The sequence below is a fragment of the Pteropus medius genome, unplaced genomic scaffold (assembly GCF_902729225.1).
Source record: "Pteropus medius unplaced genomic scaffold, Ma_sr-lr_union100, whole genome shotgun sequence".
Taxonomy (NCBI): domain Eukaryota; kingdom Metazoa; phylum Chordata; class Mammalia; order Chiroptera; family Pteropodidae; genus Pteropus; species Pteropus medius.
The window spans coordinates 9,444,610-9,468,633 of NW_024354503.1; the positions used below are offsets into that span (position 1 = coordinate 9,444,610).

Consider the following 24,024-nt stretch of genomic DNA (forward strand, 5'->3'; position numbering starts at 1 on the left):
CTGAAAATCAAGCCGATTCGGCATCACATAATCTGAGGTCTCGGACTCTTATCTTTCGAGGAAAAAAAAAAAGCATTTTTTTTTAAGTGAGAATGCTCAAATATTTATATTGTTTTTAAACTTATTACCTCAGTGAGGAAGGTTTAGGACTGTGTGAAACCTCACTTGATGGGTAAATGGAAAACTGGGATAATGATTAAGTGACCAGCATTAAGTCTGACCCAGTAGAGGCTTCCAAAGTCTATGAATTTATGAATATCACAGATGGCAAAACATCCCAAATAAAACTCCTGGGCCACAGAAAATCTGGTTATAAATATTTGAACCTTATTTTGTGTGCATGTTTTCGTGTCAGGAGAAAAAAACTCCAAAATACTGACTGATGTAGTTCTGTTTTCCTACCAATTGTCTCTCCAATAATGATCATACATTGCTGATTTTCAAGCATTTATCACTGTTTAAATACTGTTGCTATGATGCAGCAATATTTTGATGCAGAGAAGCACTGCTCTTTTCAAAGCAGAGCAGCTGTATGTACATGCGTGTGCTGCTGCTGAAGAGATCATGCACCTTGCTTCCTGCAGATTGGGTATCCATGGATACTGTAGAGTTTCCAAAGAAACGCAGCCTAGAATTCACACCAGGCCAGCCTAAAGGGTCTCCTTCAAATGGAAACTGACATTTGAATTAAAGAGACAGGCATCATATTCCACACCAAAATATTGATCAGGTTTGCAAAGGTAGTAGGGTTTGCCTTCCCTTCCTAATCTTGTGTATCATCTAAAGGTAAGCGGGCAGATTACTTATCCTATGAAAGGGAAATGAGGCTAGGAAACCAGTTCTGATGTGTTCCCTATATAAGGGAACCTATATAAGGTTCAGTGACCCTAGCAATACTCTTCTTAGTATATATGTCTCACCTGGTGATAAATGTTTTTATAGCCAAGGTCTAAAGATCTGTATATCAGATGGAAAAATACAAAAAGGAATGACAAGTGGCACCGGAAACTGCATGCCCCAATCGGTATCCCCAAGTGACAAAAAGGATCAGAAGAAAGGGGGTCGGGGGGAGGCTTAGAGCAGGCCAGAGAGAAATTAAAAATTTGGCTCTAGAGAGTAATCCTTTGAATAAAGCATTTCACCTGAGGAAATCCATTATAATACATTCCTTTTCCTGGATCCTTATCACTAAATCAGCTAAAGAATTTGTTCTTGAAAGCAATCATAATTAAATTTTCTACGAATATGGCCCTTGGGGATATAGGTTATTTATTCACAATAAGCTGATTTAAAATCTCCAATAAATATTCCAAAGTTTATTGTTTTTAAAATTTATTTAATTCAAAAAAAGGTACCCCACCCCACCCCAAGTCTTCAGCCGTGCATTTTCATAACCACATCCTGTTCTGTAAGCTTCTTTTATTGCCACACTGTATCGCGTTTCTTGCTGGAGTCCAGGCAATTGAAATTAAACAGACTCACATCTGGGGAAATCAACAGACCAACAGTGGCAAAACACAATACCATAAAACTGGAAAAATAAAACGTTTGTTACAGGAGTGCAACAACATATAGAACATCTCAGGAGTGCGGCTCCCTGGCAGCAGCAGCTATGTTAGCATTTCTTTCTGCCTCGAGTTCAGAAACAAGCTGGACTATCTCAGGGTGATTGAATTTTCCTGCAAGGCAAGAAGATGGGAAAAAGATAAGGATAAGAGTTTACATCAATCTCTCCAGCTTCATCCCAGAGCTCATCAGGGGTTCAATTCTGTGATCTGACCCATGCTTCACTCCAACGCAGAACATGATTCCAGTTCCTTCCTTCCGATTTGGAGAGGGGCCAACAGGGACCGAACACCTGGAGCTTATTCTTTTTCACCCTATATGCCACCATGCATATGGATGAGAAGGAGGCAAAGAACTGTTGATGAGACAGAGAGCTCGGAGAAACTTTACCAGGCAGCCTCTGAATGCCTCTACCAGGAGCTCAGGGAAAACTCAACTAGGATGGAGCCCAGAGAGCTGAAAACAATCTCTGGCCATTCAGAATCTGCAATTTATTGGGGGGACAAAGCACTTACATATAAAAAGACTAGTAGGAAGACCAGGGGGTCTAGGCTTTCCCAGGATGCAAACAATAATGCAAACATGTCTCTTACAAACACCTCTATGCTAAAACCCACTGATCTGTACTGTCTTACCTTCTCCTCAGCCATTCCCAGATTTCTGCCTCGGGCAGCAACCAAGCTCCAAACAATCTTAGGCTGATGCTGGCTAGCAAGGGAATGTTAAAACATCTCTTCCCTATCTTTTCTTGCCAGTGCCTTTTGTTGCTTACTGTGCATTCCAATTTAACTTTATTCCATTTATTCCCTATCCACAACCTCTCCGAATGTTCCCTTCACTTTCCTGCCCTGACACTTGGCTCATCCTTTCCCTACAGGCCTCTGACATAGTGGCCACTTTCCCTCTCACACAGTTCTTACCCCCAGGTCTGGACCTGTACTCCATACTCCTGATTGACTCTAGGCCGTCGTTCTCTGCCCCATCGTGTAAAGGTCACACTGTCAGGCTGTTACTGCCATACCACCAAAACTGCTCTTGTTGAGGATACCAGTTAGCTCCATGTTGCTAAATCTGATAGCTACTCCTTCCCTCTTGAAACTTTCTTCCCTTGGCTCTTAGGATCCCAAATTTCTTCTCCTGGACCCACTCCTCCCCCGTCGTCCCCAGCTAGTGGCAACTCCATTCTTCTAGTTGCTCAGGCCAAAGTCCTTGGAATCCTTTCATAAACACACAACACACGAATCCTGTTGACTCTATATTCAAAATATATTTGAACCCCTCTTATTTTTTCTACCGCTACCACTATGGTCCAAATCACTATCTTCCTCACTAAGATACAATAGCTAGCTACCAACTGTTCTCCCCGCTTCCAGCCAAGTAACTCTTTCAAAATACAAGTCAGATCACATTAGTCCTGTGCTCCACATCCTCCAAGGGGTCCCTATCTCACTCAGAGTATAAGCCAGCATCCTACACTGGCCTGTAAGTCCCTATGGGCCTCAGCCCACTTCTCTGGGCTCATCTCCCACCCTCTCCTCTCATCCAGCCTCACCAGCCACACTGGCCTCCATGCTGTTCCTCCACACTCAAGGCTTCAAAAAGAAAAGACAGAAAAAGAGCACTAAGTTATGACTGAAATAGAGAAATAAAAATATGTTATCAAACTAAGTCCCCTTCAAAATCTTCATAATGGTCACAGTCTACATCTTCATCCTTTTCTAATTAAACTCGTGTAGTTTTTTTCTTCAAGCATTATTGAGATAAGTAAGAAACCATTTCTTACAGAAGTTACATTATTTATATTATTTTTTTAAGATAAGTCATGCACTAGAGCGGAAAGTGCAGTACATTTTAGTCTCAACTCAGCTATAGGCACATCACAACCTCTTTCCAGGCCCAAGTTTCTTCCTCAATAAAATGAGTTTAAGCTAGTTCCAGCTCATCCATTTTGTTTATTATTAGTACTTTCACATGTCATTTTCTATTTTTCATTGTGAATATATCAAAATAGAAGACAACAGTTTTAAATGCAATGCACCACATAAACATGACTTGTATTTCAGTTACATTACTGGTGACGTGTGCCACCGTAGAACCCAACCATTGCTTATATCATGGTTGGCAAACCTTTTCTATAGAGTCAAATAATAAATATTTTAGGCTTTGTGAACTACAACTATATGGCCTCTGTTGCCAACTACTCACCTCTGCTGCTGTGGCACAAAAGAATGAGTGTAGCTATGTCAATAAAATTTTATTTATACAAACAAGAAGTGGGCCAATTTGGCCTCCAGGCCCGAGTGTACTGACCCCTGGCTTACAATGTTACTCATTTAACTGAAGTCAAACATTTTTGAGTACCACCTATGTCAAAGACAGGTGAAACATAGCTGGTCTTGGCCCTTAAACAAATTCCTATGGGGGAGCGGTGGGGTGGGGTGAGCAAGGAAGGTCTGAAAGAGACCCAACGAAGATCATCATCAAGGAGAATACAAGTCAGACTGTGACAACACGATGGCAATCCCTAGACCAAGTTCAAATTGAAGAAATGAAGGAAATACTTAATTCTGATGGGGAAAATTAGGCAAGGAAACCAGAGAAATGAGTGGTCTCAGACTACAGAGCTTTTTAAGTCGCACGAAAGTATCAGGATTTTATTTTTTAGGAAGAGAAAAGTCACCAGAGTTTTAAAAACAAAGATGTGATGATATCTCTATCTGCAAAAGAGGAAAACATTGAGACATGCGGGATCAACTAGAAAGCCTGGCAGGTTAAGTTAGGTGGTTATAACAACAGTCCAATACAGAAATAATGAGGGTCTTGTCTAGCGCAGAGGTAATGTGGCTGGAAAAGAGAGAAGGAAAATTGAATCAATTTCATTATAATGCCTACTGTATTTTGGAACATAGTCTGTGAGCTGGGATCTTCCTTTATTTAGTGAAGTCACATGAGGGTCCTGAGAAGTCCCAGAAAAGCTATCTCTAATGATACTCTCAGGAGAGATGGAGGCTGAGCTAAGCCTGAAGAGCTCCCAGGGAAGAGAGATGGAGTTTCACTCCAGGGGGCAACATGAACACTAGCCACCACACTAGCCGTCACTAATGCAGGGTACTTAGCTCTTCAATCTGGAAACTGTATCAAAATCAAGAGAGCTAAGGCTTATTGCCAGATACTATTCTAAGTCTTTTACATGAATTAACCCATTATCTCTTCAAACAAAATCATCCTATGAAGTTGATTCTGTAATTATAAGGAAAGTAGGTTAGTTAATTTACTGGATGTTACCTAGATTCAAAGGCAAGCAGTCAGACTCAAGGATTCGAATGCAAGCAGTCTGACTCCAGGTCTGTGCTATCAGGGGCTATAATGACAATGGCATGGTGACTTCAGCCATTTGAGGTTTTATTTTAAATCTCTATTTCTATATTCACCTTATATGACCTTACATCTACAAAGCACTTATAGATTAATAATACACTTTCACACACATGCTCTCTTTTGAATCTCACGACCAAGCTGTGACTTAAGTATGATAAGTACTGATTTCCTTTTTTTTCACACGGCTAGGAGGTGGGAATGTGAACCTGGCACTCAGACTCTGGGTGGCAGTGCTCTCATGCCCCAGGCCGCCTCCCACCACGAATCCCACCATTTTCTTTTTAGATGCTCCATATGGAAAGGGTCAGAAGAGGATAACAACAGTGGATTCACTAACATAATGTTAGTCACTACACTAGGATTAAGCCAAACTAAAATGATACTTATTGAAAATAGCACTGAGTACCTGCTGTGGAATCATAGAAGTCCTGCAATCTCCCAGGTTTGTTCTCAAGGTCTTCATATTCAGATGCCTGAAGAATCATCTCACATTGGTCCAGCTGCTTCACAAATTTGGCTTCTGCACTAGATTGGGTCTCATACTCCTAAGTAAAGAGACAATTAGAATGGCATGATTAGGGCTACATGACAGGGTAACGCAGGGAAATTCTGATACTGGTACCTGAAATCAGACTCACAGCTAAAAGCACATTTTATATTGGCCATATTTCTCCATGGTATACAAACCCTTCACAGAGACGCCTCACCTGTAATTTCACAGCTAACATCAGCATTCCATGCAAGAAGCATGTGCTCACAATTCCACATGTCCCACCAGGTGCCTTGTTAGACTCCCTGGTTCATATTGACACTTCCAAGCATTTTTCTTCCTGTTTAGTATCTCGTCTTCGCTTCAAGATCTTTATCCTTTAATCCACCTAGGTAGTGTAGGTCTATTTAACTCCAAGCTAATATTTCATCTCATGCTTCTAAAATTATTTCCTTTTCCATTTAATGTCAAGTTTCCTTTTCCTTTATAAATGAATTTCCAGCTTTCTCATGTTTGTTACCACTTTACACTTGGAATCTCTATCCTTACTGTTCCAATAGGGAAGATTTAATCAAGTCTCTCAGGGTTATGACTCTTGAGGATATAGTTAGGACCTATGAATTCTTCACTCAATGTTGTATGTTAGTGGCAGGGAAGCGGTGAAGGTAGCGGACAGAGCAGCTTTTTTACCTTTCCTCTTCCCATTGGTCCCTCCCTCCTTCAGTGAATACATGAAACAAGAAGCTACAGGAGGTCTGCTTCTTAGAGCATGACACATGTCATACAATCACAAATCTCAATTAATACTATATAGAATCATTCTTTTATTAAGACCACAGTGTTCCCAATGGTTTCCCTGCAAAGTTCTCATTTGTAATTTCTTCAGATGTATTTGGATAATGAACCTGTCATGCTTTCTTGGCAGGATAATGTAATGTGAATCACCGAAGGTTTCTTGGTTTTTATTAAATGCCTTATTCTTATAAAAGCAGCTATGTGGATTTTGATAGAGCTTAAAATTGGACAGGGAAATCATTTTTAATATGAAACCAAATACATTTAGTTTTATTTCAAAGGCACTTAGAAGTAATTACATTTAATTGAATTGTTTATGTACATTTATAATTATATATTCATATTTAATAAGTTTAAGTTCATTATTTAACAAAAAGAGATGGAATACTCTAAGCATAGCAGATTAGGATTTTTTTTCACTGTTGAAAGTGAGAAAAAGAGATTATGAGACCATTAAGAAATAACAACACCTTATAACAAATTCTGGTGAAATTACACATTAAAAAAAAAAATTATTGTTTTCTTTCTCTCAAAAAATAATGGTACTGGCATTTCTCAATTTCACTTTCCAATAAGGAGTCAGGGCAAGGAGAAGAGTACTGCAGACAAAGCTCTGGAAGTAAGAAGGAGCCACAGCATCTTTGGGGAAATCTCTGCAAGTAGTTCCTAATGGCAGGATAGAGTATTGAAGGGAGGAAAGGGAGAGAGAGGAGGTTGAAGGTGGAGAAAGAGCCAGCTCCTGAAAGGCCTTGTGGTTTATGTTACGGGGTCCCAGCTTATCCTGCAGCTATTGGACATCGCTGACAGGTTTCAAGCAAGAAGTGTCATGATTAGATTTGCATTTCAGAAACTTCATTCTAGCTGCAGGTTGGAAACAGGAAAATCAGGTTGAGACTTTGTAGGACTAGCAGAGAAGGTATGAGAATATGGTGTGACCTACTAGTGTGGCAATGAAAATGGGGATAAGTGGGCAGATTTGAGAAATGTTAAGGATGAAGAAGCAAACCAACATGTGACTATAAATGAAAGGGAGAGTCAAAAATGACTCCCTTGTTTCTGGCTTGGGTAATTAAATAAGGAGCAAAACAGAAGAAACAGATGAAAAAAACTGACAGAAAAAAAACAGCAAAACCAAAACCCACATGGATAACATTTATAACAAAACTAAGGGACATAACAAAGCCACGAATTGCAAAATATACATGAGTGGGGACAAATCACCTCCAGCCATAAGCCCTACATGCAGTCAGCATCTGTCAGAGAGGAAGCAGTGGGGGAGCAACAGGGCATCTGATGGACCAAAGAATAGGAGAATCTCCAAACAGCCAACAGTTGTTCATAGGATTACCAAATTTTAAGAAGAGAGGACAACAGTGGAGGAATGTTGCCCACTCCAACAGTAGCAGATATAAGTCCAGCCCTGGTGAATTCGCCAGTCTGGTCTGTTGGGGCTCCCTTCCAGGACAGGGCCCCCCACATGAAGAGAAAGTGCTAGTAGTGGAATCAAAATTGAGTGGGATTAAGATAATAGAAATGAAGAAAAGAAAAAGTTCACAGTAAAGTGGGGAAGGGGAACAAAGCCAGAAAATCTCTGAAAGCAAGCCACCGTATTTTTAACACTACAAACCAAAACAAAACAAAAAGCAGAAAAGGAAGCTCTGTGAAGTTGAAAAAGTTATCTGAACCAAGTGTCCTTCCAAAAGTTCAGGAAAACTAATTGCATATCAAATGAGTAACAGAAAAAGCACAAAGATCAGATTCCATAAAAACTTACCATAAGATAGAGAGTAAGGAGCAAAATAACATTTTTACAGACAATTCACATCAGAAAGACGTTCTCATTTTTTAAAAAAGGATCGAGTCAACCACAAACTATTTCAAAAAGTTTAACTAAAAGATATTAAAAAAAGGATAAGACATGAAGGAGCAACATAAAATCAATTAGAGATAAAATAAAGAGTCATTTTAAAATGAAGACCAAGCAATGAATAACACAGGGATAACTAAACATGATGAATGATGCCTTGAGAGAAAAAGAAATTAGGTTTAAAAGTCAAAAAGAAATGAAGATATAAAGGATTTAAGAGGTGACATACATTGACAATAGGCAAAGATGAACCAACAGATAAAAGGAAAAATTATATTCAAGAATATTTTCTTGAAATTAATAAAAAAATTGCAAGCATATATTATATACTTAACATATATTTAAAATGCACACTAAGAACCTAAGGATATTAACCCAGAATGACCAACACAAAGACATATTCTAATAGAATTATCATATATAAAAAATATGCAAAAAGAGCATCTGACATATAAGAATAATAAAATAATGATCAGACTCTTTGACAATAATGCTCTATGACAGAAAAAAAAAATGAGAGTAACATATTTAAGATATTCAAGAAGGAAACAGGAGCCAAGGATTTTATATCAAGCGAAACTGACCTTCAAGTATAAAGAACACAGAGGAACTATTAAAAACATGCAAGATTTAAAGATTTAGAGAATATTATTCCTGTGAGCCTTTCCTGAAGAACCTACTGGACCACAAGTTTCAGACAACCAAAATGACTGGGGAGAGACTGACATTAAGGACTGGTGGAGAGCATCAACTGCACAGTTGCTTGTAGAACTAAGATTAAATGAGGTTTAGAAGAAGGGGGTTATAGTATGTGATGGTTATATGTACTGACAATGTAGTTATAGTAAAACTATAAAAAAAAATAGGTGGAGATAGGACAGACAAAACAATTTTTAAACTGTTCTCAATAATCACAATTGTTGATGGTGGTATACATAATTTTCATTCTGAGATAGGTACATGTGTAAAAAGGGATAAAGCCTAAACAATCAGGATTCCTGATTCCTGGTGTAGAAGAAAGGATATGCAACATAATACATAAGAGGTTAGGTACAAATTGTGTAATTCTGAATTTGAATTGGAAATATCACTATATATATATAAATTTCCTAGCTCTGTCCACTAAAAAGCATAGAAACAATAACCAACTGAGTAGCAATGAGCATCCCTAGTCCCCATATTGTGGTCTTGACATAACATTTTCTATTTAAAAATAAACGAAAAACAAAATAGGAGATCTGGCCAGAACACAGTGAACATAAATATTAGGCTGGAGCATCCTGCCATTCCTGCTATGAAAGAAACTATCAACGTCAGCGTTTTCAAACCTTTCCCATATGAACTGTAAGCAGAGAGTAGATGAGAAAGAAGCATCTGCTAATAAAATTACTTCGGTTACAAAATGAAAACAAAATAAAAACATTACCATTCTGCAACCCCAAAGGACTAAGGGAAATAAGAATCAAGGAAACCCAGACATTATGCACTTGAGGAGAAAGAATCCAATACCACCTATGGTCTGCCATCCAACCTGAACAATCCAGCCTCTGGAGGCAGCTGCCAATCTACAGAAAATAAAAGGACAGAGAAATACAAACTGCATCGTGAGTATGCAATTGGCAAAACCCAGACTATGGGAAACTCTATAGCCAAATGGTCTGGATTCTTCAACAGGTAACTTGTAAGAAAATGAAAGGGATGGGGAGAGGGGCTATACATGAAAGGATACTTAAAAGACATATTAAGGTTTATGAAAAGGGGCAAGATTAGACTAAAATATCTAGGGATGAAGCTTGGGTGGTAAAACCATAAAGAAATTCAGGTGACTGCTATGAAAATGAGGGTAGTGGTTACTTTCTGGAGAAGAGAGGGGCTACGTTGGGTCAAGGCATAGGACAGGGCTTCTGGGCAGAATGGCAAAGTTACAAATCTTGTCATGAACGGCAATTACAAAGGAGTCATCCTTCTAATAACTCACTGTGCTATACATTGTTTTGTTTTGTTTTTTTCAATAAAAGGATTGAAAATAATAAAAATGGCCACATCATTAACAAATGTCACCATAAAAATAAATAAATAAATAAAATGGCCACAGGCCATGAAACTGTTGAGGTTCCTGTAGATATTTAGGTGGAGTTGTCCATTAGGCTGTTGCATTCATGAGTCTATAGTCTAGGAGGATTCAAAGGGATATTTCTTTAAAGCAAAATGCAGGTGATGGGGCAGGCTTCTTTCTATGATACTTTGAGAAAAAAATGAAACTGTTTTCTCTCGCTTTGCTGAAATTTGATTTCACACTTCTGTGGTGAAAGGTACATTATAATCAACGATGTTTAATTGCTTTACAGAGATGTTACCCTCTGGGCTGATAGCAATGTATAGTGGTAAATAGCTGTGAATAACATTTCAGAACTCAATCAACTGGCATCTTCTATCAGTACTATTCTAAGTTTCTTGGGTAAAGAATGATCGTATTTTCTTAAACCAAAATCATAACGTATGGACTGGAGACAGAAGAAAAATAGAGCTTACTATGTATCATGCAATATTTTAAGTGCTTTACATATATTAATTAATTTGATTGCCATTCAACCCTATAAGACAGGTATACTATTATTATTGCCATTTTAGAGATGAGAAAATTAAGGCACAGAGAGGTTCAGGAAGTTACCCAAAATCACATAGCTAGTAAGTAAACAGAGGAACCAGTATTTGAACCTGGAAATCTGATACTGAAGCCCATATCCTAACACTGAACATGAATTACAAAAATGCTTAAGTTAATATGAGAGTTTGTGTACCAGGTGGAATAGTATTCCTCAAAAATTCATGTCCACCTGAACCTATGAATGCGACTGTATTTGGAAATAGAGTCTTTGCAGATACAATCAAATTAAGATAAATTCATGCTGGATGAAGATGGACCTTAATCTGATGACTGGTGTCCTTATAAAAAGAGGGAAGTTTGGGTACGGATACAGACACAGGGAGAGTGCCATCTGACTATGGAAGCAGAGACTGGTGCGGGGCAAGGAATAGCAAGGAATGGCAAAGCTAAAAGAGGAATTTTCCTAACCAGAAGCTAGGGAGAAGCAAGAAAAGGATCCTCCCCTAGAGCCTTTGAGAACATGGCACTGTTGACACCTTGATTTCGGACTTCGGGCCTCTGGAACTGTGAGGCCATAAGTATCTGTTGTTTTGAGCCATCTAAGTTTGTGGTGATTTGGCACAGCAGCCCTAGGAAACAAAGAGAGTTTCTTACTACTAATAATAAGTAGCTGGCATGGTATGATGAATATCATAGAACTATAAATGCTTGTTCAATTAATCAACATACAGCACAATGACATAAAGAAAATGCTGACCTGGGAGGTGGGCTTGTGGCCTAGCTTTGTCACCCACTAGCCAAGAGACCTGTGGCAAGGTAAGGCCCTTTGGCCCTTAGTCTTCTTACCCAGAAAATAAGGGCACTGAAAATGGGTTTTCTTTCAGTTTTACTTAACAAAATTCTAACATATAGTATAGAGCCAAAGAGACAAAACATAATTTAAAAAATAGGTAAGACTATAAGAAAATAGCCACTGTATAGTACCAAAGGTATGAGAAAGAGGAAGAAAAAGAGACACAGAGACACAGTGGGGCGGGGTGGGGGGTGGGGTGGGAGAGGTGGGGACAGCGGGAGAGAACTATTTTCCTAAAGCTTAAACTTAAGCTTTGTTGCCTCGTGGTTCTGGAGGCCAGAAATTGGAAATCAAGGTATTGGCCCGGTTGGTTTCTTCAGAGGGCTGTGAGGGAAAGACCTGTTCCAGGCTTGTCTCCTTGGGTTACAGACGGCCTTCTTCATGTTTACATGGAATCCTCCCGGTATAAGAACACCAGTCATTCAAACTTGATTATCTCTGTAAAAGTCCTTTCCAAATTAGGTCTCATTAGAAGGTACGTATGAATTTTAGGGGGACACAATTCAACCCATATCAAAGAAAGAGAGAGAGAATAAGAGTGCATGCATTATCTCGTTCTTAGAGCTAGAATTTTTTGTCAGAAGATTCTATTGCTGTGAAAATAAGAACAGTGTATACAAAGAGAATGATACTCTAGTGCTTAAAATAGCAGGCTTTAATAGGCACAAGATGGAAAGAAATGGCCAAAGAAATTAAGGACAATTCTAATGTCCAAAACTCTCTTTACAACAGTATTAAATACTAGGGATGTACATTTCCCTCTATAGTTTAATGATTTCCAGACAAGCTTAAATATACATATGTCTAGCAGTGTGTGCAAACATATACACACACTCTTCACTAATACCTGTTCTTAACTAGTATGCTCAGCCTGTACTTCTGGGGCCCCTCTGACCCACCCTACAGACCTGAAGCAGCTACTTCATTCACAGGGTGTGCAAATTGGTTAAGAAGAGTTTAAGGGCCTTAAATAATATGGTCCACATTTTCTCCCTCTGACCCTTAATAGAAAAACAACAAATAAAAAAGAGTTCCCTAACCCTTTTATGGCACACAAAGATGAGGTTCATGTCAGAAAGTAGAAAAGCTCACAACTTTTCTCCTCCACATGGGTCATCAACATCCCATGGTATTACCGATAAAGTAATTTAACCCTTTGTTGTCTTCCTTCAAGTTACTGGTTGGCCCGGCTGGAAAAATTCTAAGGGAGGACTGTCACATTCCAGGGTGGACACTGTACCTGTCCTGAGATCTTTAACGAGCTTAACTAATTCAACCAATGACTTTCACAAGATCATGTAATCATTACCTGTTTGAAGGTTATAGAGTCATTTAATGTTCTGTTTCATATTTTTCCAAATCTAAAGTCTTTCTATGTGACTGTTACAGTGTTTTCATTTGGAAGATATTGTTGTAAATTTTGCAGTAAGCTTTATTTAGCCAGTTGTTAATGGCTACCTAAGAAAATAATTTAATAGATACTGCCACCGTGTTTAATAATTATGAGGCACGAATATACAAATTTTTGTAAAAAGTTTTCAAATTATGAGGGTCTTGCCTCCCTCAGAGACAATACATAGAATTAATTTCATAAGCTCAGGGGTCAGTTTTTCCTTTTTATGTATGAAATGCAATCCAGCTCCACTCTATTATTCTCTGAGTCATACTGTTTCAAAAGTTTACTTGAAAGTATACACTTTGGAATAAGGGACTCTTTTTCCTAGAAAAACTCTGTTATACCACCTGAGCCAGGTTCCAGCTAGATATCATGCATACTTTGCCAGATTTAAGTTTCACGGTTATTTGACAAGGTAGGTATTAAAAGCCCACAATCTCTCATCTTAAATCCTAAGGCCAAAATTGTCTCAGTTTCCAGTATTTTTTTTATTTTATTTTACAAAGTAATAATGTACATATAGTATATATTACAGAAAGCCTCTAGTGGGGTCTAGGGCAGACTCGGTTAACAAACAGATATTTCTACATCAAAGCATATTCATTTTCACATCAAGGGGGATGAGCGGGGACTCTAAAAGCCTCGTGTTGATTCAAGTAAGATTTTCTGCTGAATGACTTTGGGTGTTTTTTTTTTAAATTGATTTCTCTGAACTTTGTAAATGTTCTAATTGTGGCGAAGGGCATGTGGAGCTCTATTACCCCCATTTTCTAGAAGAGAAGCAGGTTGACTAGAGCCAAGTAAATCACACAAGGGCATATAGCCAGGAGGTAGGATTCAAATCCAGGACTCAGACCGCAAGCCTTTCTTTACATCACACCCCACTGCCTTAGGCAGGGTTGGGGCCCAAGGATGTTAAAGAAAAGGCGGAAGATCAGGATCTGAATATAGGAAGAGGGTGTAAGGCTTTGAATGAACTGTGAAAAGTGAGAATAGGAGGCAGGGTCTATCCGAGAGTAAGGAGTGAGTCCAGGGACTCAAGCAAGGAAGAGCCAGGGTGGGTGGAAGGGAAGTGAGAAACTGCAGCAAGCAGGGGTTTTTGCTTTGGTTTCTCTTCACAAATGAAAAACAGCACTAGAAGGGAGGAGCAACGGGAGCACAATCGCTTTCTATGCTCTTTCCACTCTCCCCACCTTTCCCTCCAACTAACCTGCCTCTGCAGTCCTTGCCACCAGCAGCACCGGGAAAGGAGAGCGCACTGACAGAGACCCTGTTCTGTGCTGGCCATCAAGAAGCACTTCACCTTGACCTCACTGGGCCCTATCAACCCTTCAGGGTTTCACAGATGAGCAACAGACTCAAGAGAGGGGAATGTGCCCAAGGTCACTGAGCCAGGAAGTAGTGAGGTGGGGGTCAAACCCGGTTCTTAACTACCCCAAAGCCCATGCTCTTTTCAAGGACCAGAAAGAGGTGGGTGGGTACGGGGTTGGCAAGGTTGGAGGTGAGAGCAATACATAAGGAAATCCAGGGGCTCTGAGTCAAGATCTGCACCGGGCATTATGGTGACAAAGGAAATGGGGAAATTGGAGGGAAAAAAAAATTCTATTAGCCAGGAGAAATTTCTGCAGCAGCTGAAAGATGACAGACAAACCAGAAAGTAGTAAGTTAGACACAGCTTGTTAAAATAATCTAAGTTAACTAAAACACCAATGAGGCATATAAATTCAGTTACAATAAATAAAAAGCAACCCATCATATACTTACTTCCCAAAGTTCATAAAGCTCTTTTCCGAGATCCTTTGAGAGAAGCTGGGTTAGCTGCTTCATAGCTTCCTGAAATATCAAACCATTATTTTAATCATGTTCACATTTATCTAAATTAACACCTCATGTACAAAGCCAAGTAATAGGCTCAAACTCCTACAAATAACTCCTGAAGGGGCCGTAGAATATTGGACGATCTTTATGGCTTACAAGGACAACGGCTATGTACATTAAATACGTGCATTTATTCATATGGGTGTCACGGATCACTTATTTTGCGGCCTGCAGCACACCACACCCCATGAGGGTGTGAGGCCAAGAATTTTACATCTTGTGGCTGAATCCCAAGATGCCCACATAAATTTCAATCATAAGCATACTAACCTTCCAAACAAACCTGAGTGGCGAGAATAGGATAGTAACGGAATTACAAAGCTCAAAGAAACGTTCTGTACATTACTGCACTCATTTTCTATCGTTAACATGTTTGTAATGTGAGGTGCCACACAAATGGGCAGCTATTGTCATTAACATCAGGAAATCACATGACAGCATCTTGTATGGACACAGACTCATAGGCTGAAAGGAATATTAAAGGGTACTTAGCCAAAACGTCCATGTGTTATCTGAACCCTTCAATAGTACTGCTGAACATTTCCTGCCCTCCCTCCATAAACATGTCCAGTGGTAGGAACTAGCTAGCACAAGAGGCTGCCTACGTGGGCTTTCAGCAGCACTGAGAGTACTTTCTAATATCAAGCAGAAAATTGTCTCTGCAGTTCTTCCACTGTGCCTAACCCCATCCCTCCTGCTTTCCTCCTCTCACACAAACACAAACAGTTAGGTGGTGACCCAGATGGGCGAGAATCTCTGTAGCCACAATGACTGGTCCAAGGAATGGCCATGTAACCCAAACCAGTCATTCGGGAGCCATCTGCATGATCTGTCCAGCAGAGGCTGGGAGAGAGACACCACGAATAGAAGCCTGTAAGAGCCCAAACCCAAAGAAAAGCAGAGGTGAGCGAATGAGAGCGTGGAGGGTGTTCAGTACTTATTCCTAGTCTCTGAAGTCCCAGGAGTCACCCTCAGAGTCCCATCACTTCCTTCATTTCTGTGTTGCTCCAGTGTCCTAAAATATCACATTTTGGGAGCGTAAGGTCTGCAAGTTACTCTCAAGTGGCTTCAAACTCCTTGACCATCCTTGTCCTACACCTCTTAATCTGCTTCTATTCTAACCAGAGGTTAGGCTCCTTGGAAAGAATATGGTTGTAAGAACCACTTTTGGCAAAGTAGTTACGTGGCGAAGGTATTACAGAAAATCAAGAAGTGAGCTGGGAAAAACCAATGAAAAATAAAAATAGATATTTGTGTGTACATTTATTACTGGTAAGAAAAAAATGTTATAGAATACAACCACTTCTAGAGCAAAACATATCTGCCAAGGTCACCAACCAGCTCTTGTACATAATAATATCACTATCCTGAATGGCTTATAGCATACCGCTCTTACAGGTATAAAATTCAGGTTATTTTCTACCTGCATTCTCCCTTGCTCCTTTTCATAAATCTTGGTGAAATACTTGAGAAAATATTTTGCATTTTCAAAAATTAAAGGTGTCTTCATAAATAGTTTGCCATTCTCACCGCTATTCCAGAAACGCAAGTTTGCCCATTGCTTTTGTTTGAAAAGAATAAACTGAATAACATACATGTATGCGTATGTCAAAATCTAAACTTTTAGAATACAAACATAAAAGTCTTGCTTGGACCAGGGGTTATTTTATTCCATTTCAAGTGACGTGGCCAGCGCTGAATGTGCGGTCTGACCAACCCAGGACAGAATGGAACCTGTTTCCTCACACTAGATGCTGTATTTCTATAAATGCAGCCTAAGACTGAAGTGGCTTCCAATTACTGACTTATTAATAAGCTTCCTATTGACTAAGATCACCAAGTCCATTAAAAAACAGATAAACAGATATGTTATTGCTCTCTTTCTGAAACTGAGCAACAATGTTCTGGACGTAAACTCATTGGTATCATTTGTTATAACACAATCAGAATTGCATTTTGAGACCTCTTAGGTAGTCAATATTCCTTGTTTGGCAGCATATGCCACAGAATCATGTTCACCTTTTTAAACGAACCCGTTCACGTCGACTTTGCTAAAGTCCAGGGTACATGGCTGAAGATGCCAGACTTCCCCTTCCTGATGGTGAGCCCTGCCACTCCCACTCGCATGCTTGTTTTCATCTTGCTCACACATTTAAAGTGACAATTACCCTGGCTTCTTCCTATTAGCAAAGCATGCCAAGAATATGCCTAAGGTTCTAAGCTGAATGAAGCTTTCAGCAAATGTCTTGTGTTAGTTTTGTGACAAGTATCCAGAAAGTATTATTCATCATTCGCACAGCCCTGGTGAGGCCAAACAGTGCAGCAGTCAATTACAAACCACAGTTTCAGATGGCATTTGAAACTGGCTTGCCATTTACCAGCTATGGAACCCTAAGCAAGTTACTCAATCTCTTTGTCCATCAGGTTTCTTACCTGTGAAATGAGGTTAATAATGTACCCACCTGAAAGGACTGTTGTGTGGATTAAATAGTTAATAAAGTATTTATTATCTAGCATATACAAGCACTCTATAAAATGTTCACTATATTTTTCATTTTCTCCATTTTGCCATGTTCACTCCCATAATAAAGTTTGGTTCTTCTTTTAACCCCTCGGTTCTTCAGTAACTTTAAATTAATTCTTGTAGATACACACGTACTTTAACTCTCCTTCCGTCTTAATAAGTTTTTCTCTTAGCAAAAGAATATAAACTATCATTGTTGTATTCCAGCCTCCATTACCATCCCAGTAGTTCTTGATAATCCCTACCAAGCACCCTTTACCAACTTGGGTTTAATATAAAGTTAATTTTATCCTGTTTAGGAAGAGGGTCAGATCACAATATTGCCTTTGGACCCTAAATTTTCTCTTCTATGCCCTCAACCACCCTTCATCTAACACCTGCTCTCCTCTAAAACAACCAGCCTTCCAGGCTTATGAAGTATTTTTCCTCTTTCTTCCTTCGGTTTAAAGCCTTCCTGATGCAGTTGGCTAGTCTCTGGGCAAGTGATGCTTCCTGGTTCTCATTATGTGCATTCCACCTCCGCCAAGAAACCCTCATTTAATTATCTGAATGCATGGTTCAGACATCCAAATCTTATTCATAAACACTCTCTGCATAAAGAATGGTTCACCTTCCAGATCCTTCTCTCTGTTCCCAAATCGTAGCCAGCAGCAGAAAGAGGCAATGGAACATCAGCGCTCTCCAAGCCCTCGGTATCTTGTCCAAGAACTTGTGGTTCTTTAAGACGTTTGCCCTGTCCCTTCTGATTATGCTATTTTTTCTCCTATAAACCAGGAGTGGGCAGCAACCAGGAGGTTTAATGAGGCCGGAAAGGTTTTTCATCATCACCAGGATGCAGTGTCCAGGAAGAGAGCAATACTCTCTGATGGTTCAGGTGTTCTCTATGCCCCTCCATGGGGACCAGGACTTAGCTCTTGTCAGGACAGCAGTAGGTCTTTTCTCAATTCCAGTGGTTGGAGATTCTTCCTATTGACTGCTTTTCTTCAGAAGGTTCTGACTTGCTCCTTTGCAGAGTAAGCTCGAGTTCGTCGTATATCTGCATAGCGACAGCTTGTCTTTTCTTCTTCTGAGTCACTTTAAGGTCTCTGATTACCCTATGTACTTCAGTACATGATTTCCCCTCCATAATGTCCAGATTTACCCCTGAATAAATCTATCAGGGGTAAATAAGCTGTTTAATTGAGGAGGTTACCCCCTTTCTTTTCCTCTATGACATATATCATTACTCAACATCCTCTGGTTCAAGGCTAATTCATTTTTGTAACTCAGTATTAAGCTAATTGGTTTCTTTTTAAATTAATTCTGTCAGTCATTATAGGAATTTTTTTTTTTACGAATGTCTTCTTTTAACCTTTTTTTTAAGATTATTTTTTAAAATTTATTTTTCAGTTATAGTTGACATACAATGTTATATTAGATTCAGGTATACAGCATAGTGATTGGACATTTATATATCCTACACTTATCACCCCACGACGACAGTCTAAACTCCCACAGAGAAACATTTCCTTAGCTACCTCCCTTTTTACAGGCTGCCATGATGCTGAGCCTATATTCTGGACCTGTATTTTAGCTGGAAGAAATAAATTCCTCATAAAATTCCTCTTGTTGCTATAATTTAGGATGTGTTAGAACTCCTAAATTGGGATTCCTCGTGGATTTTCCCTCTAGAGGGGCAAAAATGCAGTTGGCTACTGAGCTCATTTCTCCCCAAGTCTGAGAATAGCTATTTAAGGCTACCTACCCGGTTAAACCATCTTGATAAATGATGTGTCCACTTAGCAATTTAGGATATTTGGCCTATAATAAAAGTAGCTTCCATAATGCCTGAAATGAGAACCATCCAGTCAGCATTATTTAAAAAAAGAAAAAAGAAAAAAAAAAGAAAGCCTCCTTGGATTTTCTAGCCTCTTGGCCCTGGCTTCTGGGTTTAATCCCAAATTAATATTGACTTAATAGTCTTTGGCCATGCCACCCTGAACACGCCCGGTTTCGTCTGATCTCGAAAGCTAAGCAGGGTAGGGCCTGTTAGTACTTGGATGAGAGACCACCTAGGAAGACCGGGTGCTGTAGGCGTAAAAAGAAAAATAAAATAATAATAATATTGACTTAATATTTTATTGATGTTGTTCATTTCTTACTAATACAAATTGGTTCAAGGACTAATTTAAAATTCACCGAATAATAACTATATATATTTGTAATTTATAGAACTCTTCAAAGAGCTTAACTCAAATGGAAAATTCCTTCAAGTTTAACTATTTCTATTGTTCTAATGAAAGCCATGCTACCTATGTCCACATACTAGTGAGAACTCAAATCAATATAGTTTCCTGTCCCTGAGTTTAAACATGGTTGGGAGAAGGCATATTTTCCTGTTCTTGTGTTAAAGAAGATTGAGAACAACCAAGAACCAATTCACTCTTACTCCAGGACATCCTTACTTCTGGAAGATATGACTGTAAACCACCCCAAAATAGAGTAAACACTAACAGTTTACTCTTCAAGAGTCTGTTTAAGACTTTGCCTCACCAAGGCTATTATGTCCTAAAATCTGTATATGTCAACTAGTTGCCCATTTTGTAAGATCCATCTAAACTTCCTCTAGCCCAGGCCCTAAAACTCTATATAAATATCTTCCCCTGACCTTCCCTTCCTGAGACACTAAGACTCTGTTGAGGTAGTTCTCCCTTACTCCAACAGGTTTAATAAACTTAGCTTTACTTCAGTAACAGGTTTTTGTGGTGGTCTCTTGTGAAGCCAATAGTTAACACTGACCTCTTCTCGCCTATGTTTTTCTTCTTTGGGGATGTTATCTGCTGGTGCTATGTCCCCAACGATGCATTCTGCCATATCGTGAACCAGGGCTAGGCGTATACATCTGACCAGGCGAGAAATGGTGAAAAATTACACAGAATTATATTCGCTATAAATTCCTTCTGTTATTTTGAAGTTACATAATATATTTTTCTTTCTCCATCTTCACAGAGTATTTTAATGCAGTATTTTCTAAACTAATTATATTCTGCCAACCTTCAACAGTTCTGAATCAAAATTGCTAGTTAATATTCAACAAAATACATGAGAGTGCAGAGAAAATTGTCAGCCTACATATTTTTTAAAAATGGCTGGTTTCTCAAATATTACTTTAAGAGATTGATAACGATTACAAAGCCAAGAGATGATCTGGTTATAGTTTACTTAACTGATACAAAACTCAAAAACAATCATTTCCCCAACATACTAGTTAGATGTCAAAACGCGGCCCTTTATACAGAAATGAATGGAGTTTGGATAGATCTGGGTTCAAATACAGCAACCAAGATTTATTAGCTGTGTGACCTTTGCTAAGTTATTTAATTTCTTTAAATGCTAAGTTTTGTTGGCCTTCATTTTATCATCTGTAAGAAAGGAATAATACTTCATGAGGTTGGTATTAAAATTAAACTTGATAATTTATGTTCCTGGCACATTTTGATTATTCCATAAATGGCTGATTATTAGTGATACTGACTAGTTTTCAGGATACTCATTGTCAAAATAATAAAGGAAGGTCATGAGATAAATGCCCCAGAGGGCCAGTTTGTTTCATGTTCCCACGATTACCGAGATAGTGTAAGGCCTAACCACCTCCTCTTAGGTGTCCCCGCCTACAGCCTTTCTCTCAGCCAGTTCAAATCTCATACTCCTCTTAGCTTCATCTCCATTCGACACCATGTTCATTTTGTACTGTTTGCCAAAAATCTCAGTTCCACATTATCTACAGAGTACACAGGGTTCCTCAGACTCCCTAATGAACCTTTGCTACAATTAAATTGATGTACTTATCGTTTCCAAAGTATATCTTTACTTTCTTGCCACCATGACTTTGGTTTCTATGCCCTTCCCTCTGCGTGTTGTACCTTCTACTTCCCTGCCTAATCAACCCTTCAGAATGCATCTCAGATTCCATCCCCTCAAGATCACCCAAGAACAGGTGAAGTCTCCTGTTAGAATACTGTGCTAAGTTTCTAATGTAACTTATTTTGTGCTATTTATAGAAGCCATTTGGGGCCTATATAATTCATTTGGGATTTATTTACTGTCATATTGCTAGGAAACTCTCCTGTGCTCAAAAAGCATTCTACACACCACTGATTACCTGCAGGAAGAGAAGATATCTCTTTCTCAGTTATATCTTCTACATACCACTCCAAAAAACTCACCTCACAGATGGGTGCTAATATTCATAAAAGGAGCTACATAAAAGCATATAGTGGACTAATAAAGTCATAGAATTTTAGACATAACACACTCACCCTCAGAGGCCCTGGAAACCCAAATATCACACTTAGGTTTCTTTAAGACCAAGGCAGGCTCTTTTTCTTCCCAACAGAAAACCCAGAGTTCAATTAACAACGGATACAATCAACACACATAGTTCCCCTTCCCACATCCTAAATCTGTATGATTTGCCTCAAATACTTTTTCTTGACATATAAAACAAACATACGAGAATTTGACACAGTTCTCAGCCATGAAAAGTGGTGGAGAATCACAGCCCAGAGACCCTAACAAGCACTAAAGTTTATAGCTTACCGGTCTTTGTTAAGATGATCATCTTTAGTCACCAGAGCCATAACTGCCATCCGGTACATGTGATCTGATACACTCTCTGGCCTCTCGACATTTCTATACACCCAGCCAGTCCGTGGAACTCTCTGATGAAAATCAAGCAGAGAAAGTTTATAAAAATATTAACTATCAACTATGCTCTTCAAGAGAAGTCCAGGGAATAAGACACAGAAACAGAGTAATGGTTCCAGAACACATTAAAAAATACTTAATTAACCAAAATGACTGACATCTAGAATGAAATCAACTAGTCAGGTCAGAGAATTTTCAAAAGAGAGAAGAATAATTTACAAATATACAATACAAAAGTTCAATAGTGAAGTTGCCCTGTGCTACTGATGTATACATTACAGAACATGTGCAAGTCCTTTACACATAAAAACAAAACTGCAAAGTCGTTTATTTTTCATGACTACAAGAGTTGGGAAGTTTTGCCTTCAAACAACCCTATTAGACAGACTCAAGTAGAAAACACCGTGGCGAAAGCTTGAATCTGAACAAGAGACAGACTTCCAAATTCTGAAGAAGACACACGCACACTTTTCCGATTCATGCTACACCAGTCAGGCTCTTCCTTTTATTCAGGTCATGATATGATTTTATGAGACTGCATTATAAACTCTAGTAATAGCGGTATGAAAGAAATAATCTGCTTTGAACTCGCTGAAATCCTGCAGAACCACTAACCGGCGGGGCCCGGGGAGGCACGCACACTGAGGAATGTGATGTCAAAGTCTTGTTATTTCCGCAAGGGCGAGACAGATTTTGAGCACCCCACTTAAAATGTGCAGGACCAAAGGGTTGTTAGTGTCATCTGCTGCTCAGAGGCCCGCCCCCATCATCGCAGTTTTGGGGTCGTGAGTCCCAAACGTTCTTGTACTCGGGACAGGCTCGGGCCGGGGCCGAGGTCCCGCCAGGAACCTCCGGAAGGGTCGCCTGGGCCCCGGCTGCGCCCCCGCTGCTCCGCGGTTCAGACGCCCCGGGCCCGGCCGCCCCGTAACCGCCGGCCCGCTTCCCCGCCTACCGCCGGGGCGCAACGGCCCCCGCAGGGTGTTTCCTGAGCCGGGTACGAAGGGCGGGGAGGTGGGGGGCGGCCCGGCGGGGACCGCGGCGCCTCCTAGGCCCGCGGGCGCCGCGGCCTGTCCCCGCGCCGCCTGTGCCGACCCCGGACAAGCCGCCGTCGCCCTCTCACCTTGAGCTGCCCCACCAGCCGCAGAAACTGCAGCAGATTCCGGGGCCCGCGGCTCGACAGGGCTGCAGCGGAGGCCGAAGCCATGCGGCCACCGATCCGGACAGGGCGGAGCAGGCCGCGCGGCTACCGCCTGAAGCTCCTCCCCCTCCTTCCCCTCCCGCTCCTCTTTCTCTCCCTCGGTCTTCACCACTTCGTGACCCTGGTTTTCTCAGCCCCTTCTGTCTTGCCTTGCACCCTCAGGCCTTGGTGGCTGCCCCTTGAGCATTGTGCCATCCATGGCAGCAACAGTGCTCGGCGCATACTAGGCACTCATTACTTGTTTGCTAAACTCCATTCAGCTGGACTCCATCAAATTTTTAAAAACATTGCCTTTCCCGGGGAGGGGCAGATGGCACGAGTGTTGGAGGAAGAAGAGAGCTAAGTCATATTGCACCCAAATCTTACCTTATGGGAACTCAGTGTCTGATTGGGAAAAGATGAAGAGCTTTACTTCAAGGTAGGCAAACTATAAACATCATAACAGAAGCACAAGAAAAGTACTTTGGTAGGGAGAAATTAATCAGGAATGACAAAAGTCCAGTAGGACTTTGGGACGAGTCATAGCCAAGGACTTTGGAGATAGACATAAATAGGCCGGGGAGTAAAAACAACTCCAGGATAAAAGTCACAACCTCCCTAAAACCTCAAGTGCTGAAGAATTCACTCCCCCCAAAAGTTGACAGGGTCTGTGTCAACCATCTGTCTTAATTCCATCAACAATGGTACCAATTTTTAAGGGCATTTAGTGGACAAGCGCACTGAAGAACTTGGGGTAGTGTTGAGAATAGACTATGTGGGGGAGGGAGACCAATTATGATACTACT

The 24,024-nt window shown here is 40.1% G+C and overlaps 1 protein-coding gene and 1 pseudogene across 3 annotated transcripts; one reads left to right on the top strand and one right to left on the bottom strand.

Annotated features, from left to right (window-relative positions):
- Positions 1–1,315: 1,315 nt before the first annotated feature.
- Positions 1,316–23,320, bottom strand: HDDC2 (HD domain containing 2). Of its 3 annotated transcripts, XM_039854191.1 has the most exons (7): positions 23,162–23,320; positions 21,934–22,055; positions 20,134–20,236; positions 14,718–14,786; positions 5,351–5,489; positions 3,119–3,158; positions 1,316–1,679 (listed from the first exon to the last, which is right to left on the bottom strand). In XM_039854191.1, the coding sequence occupies exons 1-7, from the start codon at positions 23,243–23,245 to the stop codon at positions 1,661–1,663; spliced, it is 576 nt and encodes a 191-aa protein (XP_039710125.1). In that variant the 5' UTR covers positions 23,246–23,320; the 3' UTR covers positions 1,316–1,660. The 3 variants fall into 3 exon arrangements, with proteins under 3 accessions (XP_039710125.1, XP_039710124.1, XP_039710126.1); XM_039854190.1 differs by lacking the exon at positions 3,119–3,158 and having other exon boundaries at positions 23,162–23,319; XM_039854192.1 differs by lacking the exons at positions 1,316–1,679; positions 3,119–3,158 and adding an exon at positions 4,068–4,410 and having other exon boundaries at positions 23,162–23,319.
- Positions 19,314–19,431, top strand: LOC120596402 (uncharacterized; annotated as a pseudogene).
- Positions 23,321–24,024: the final 704 nt, after the last annotated feature.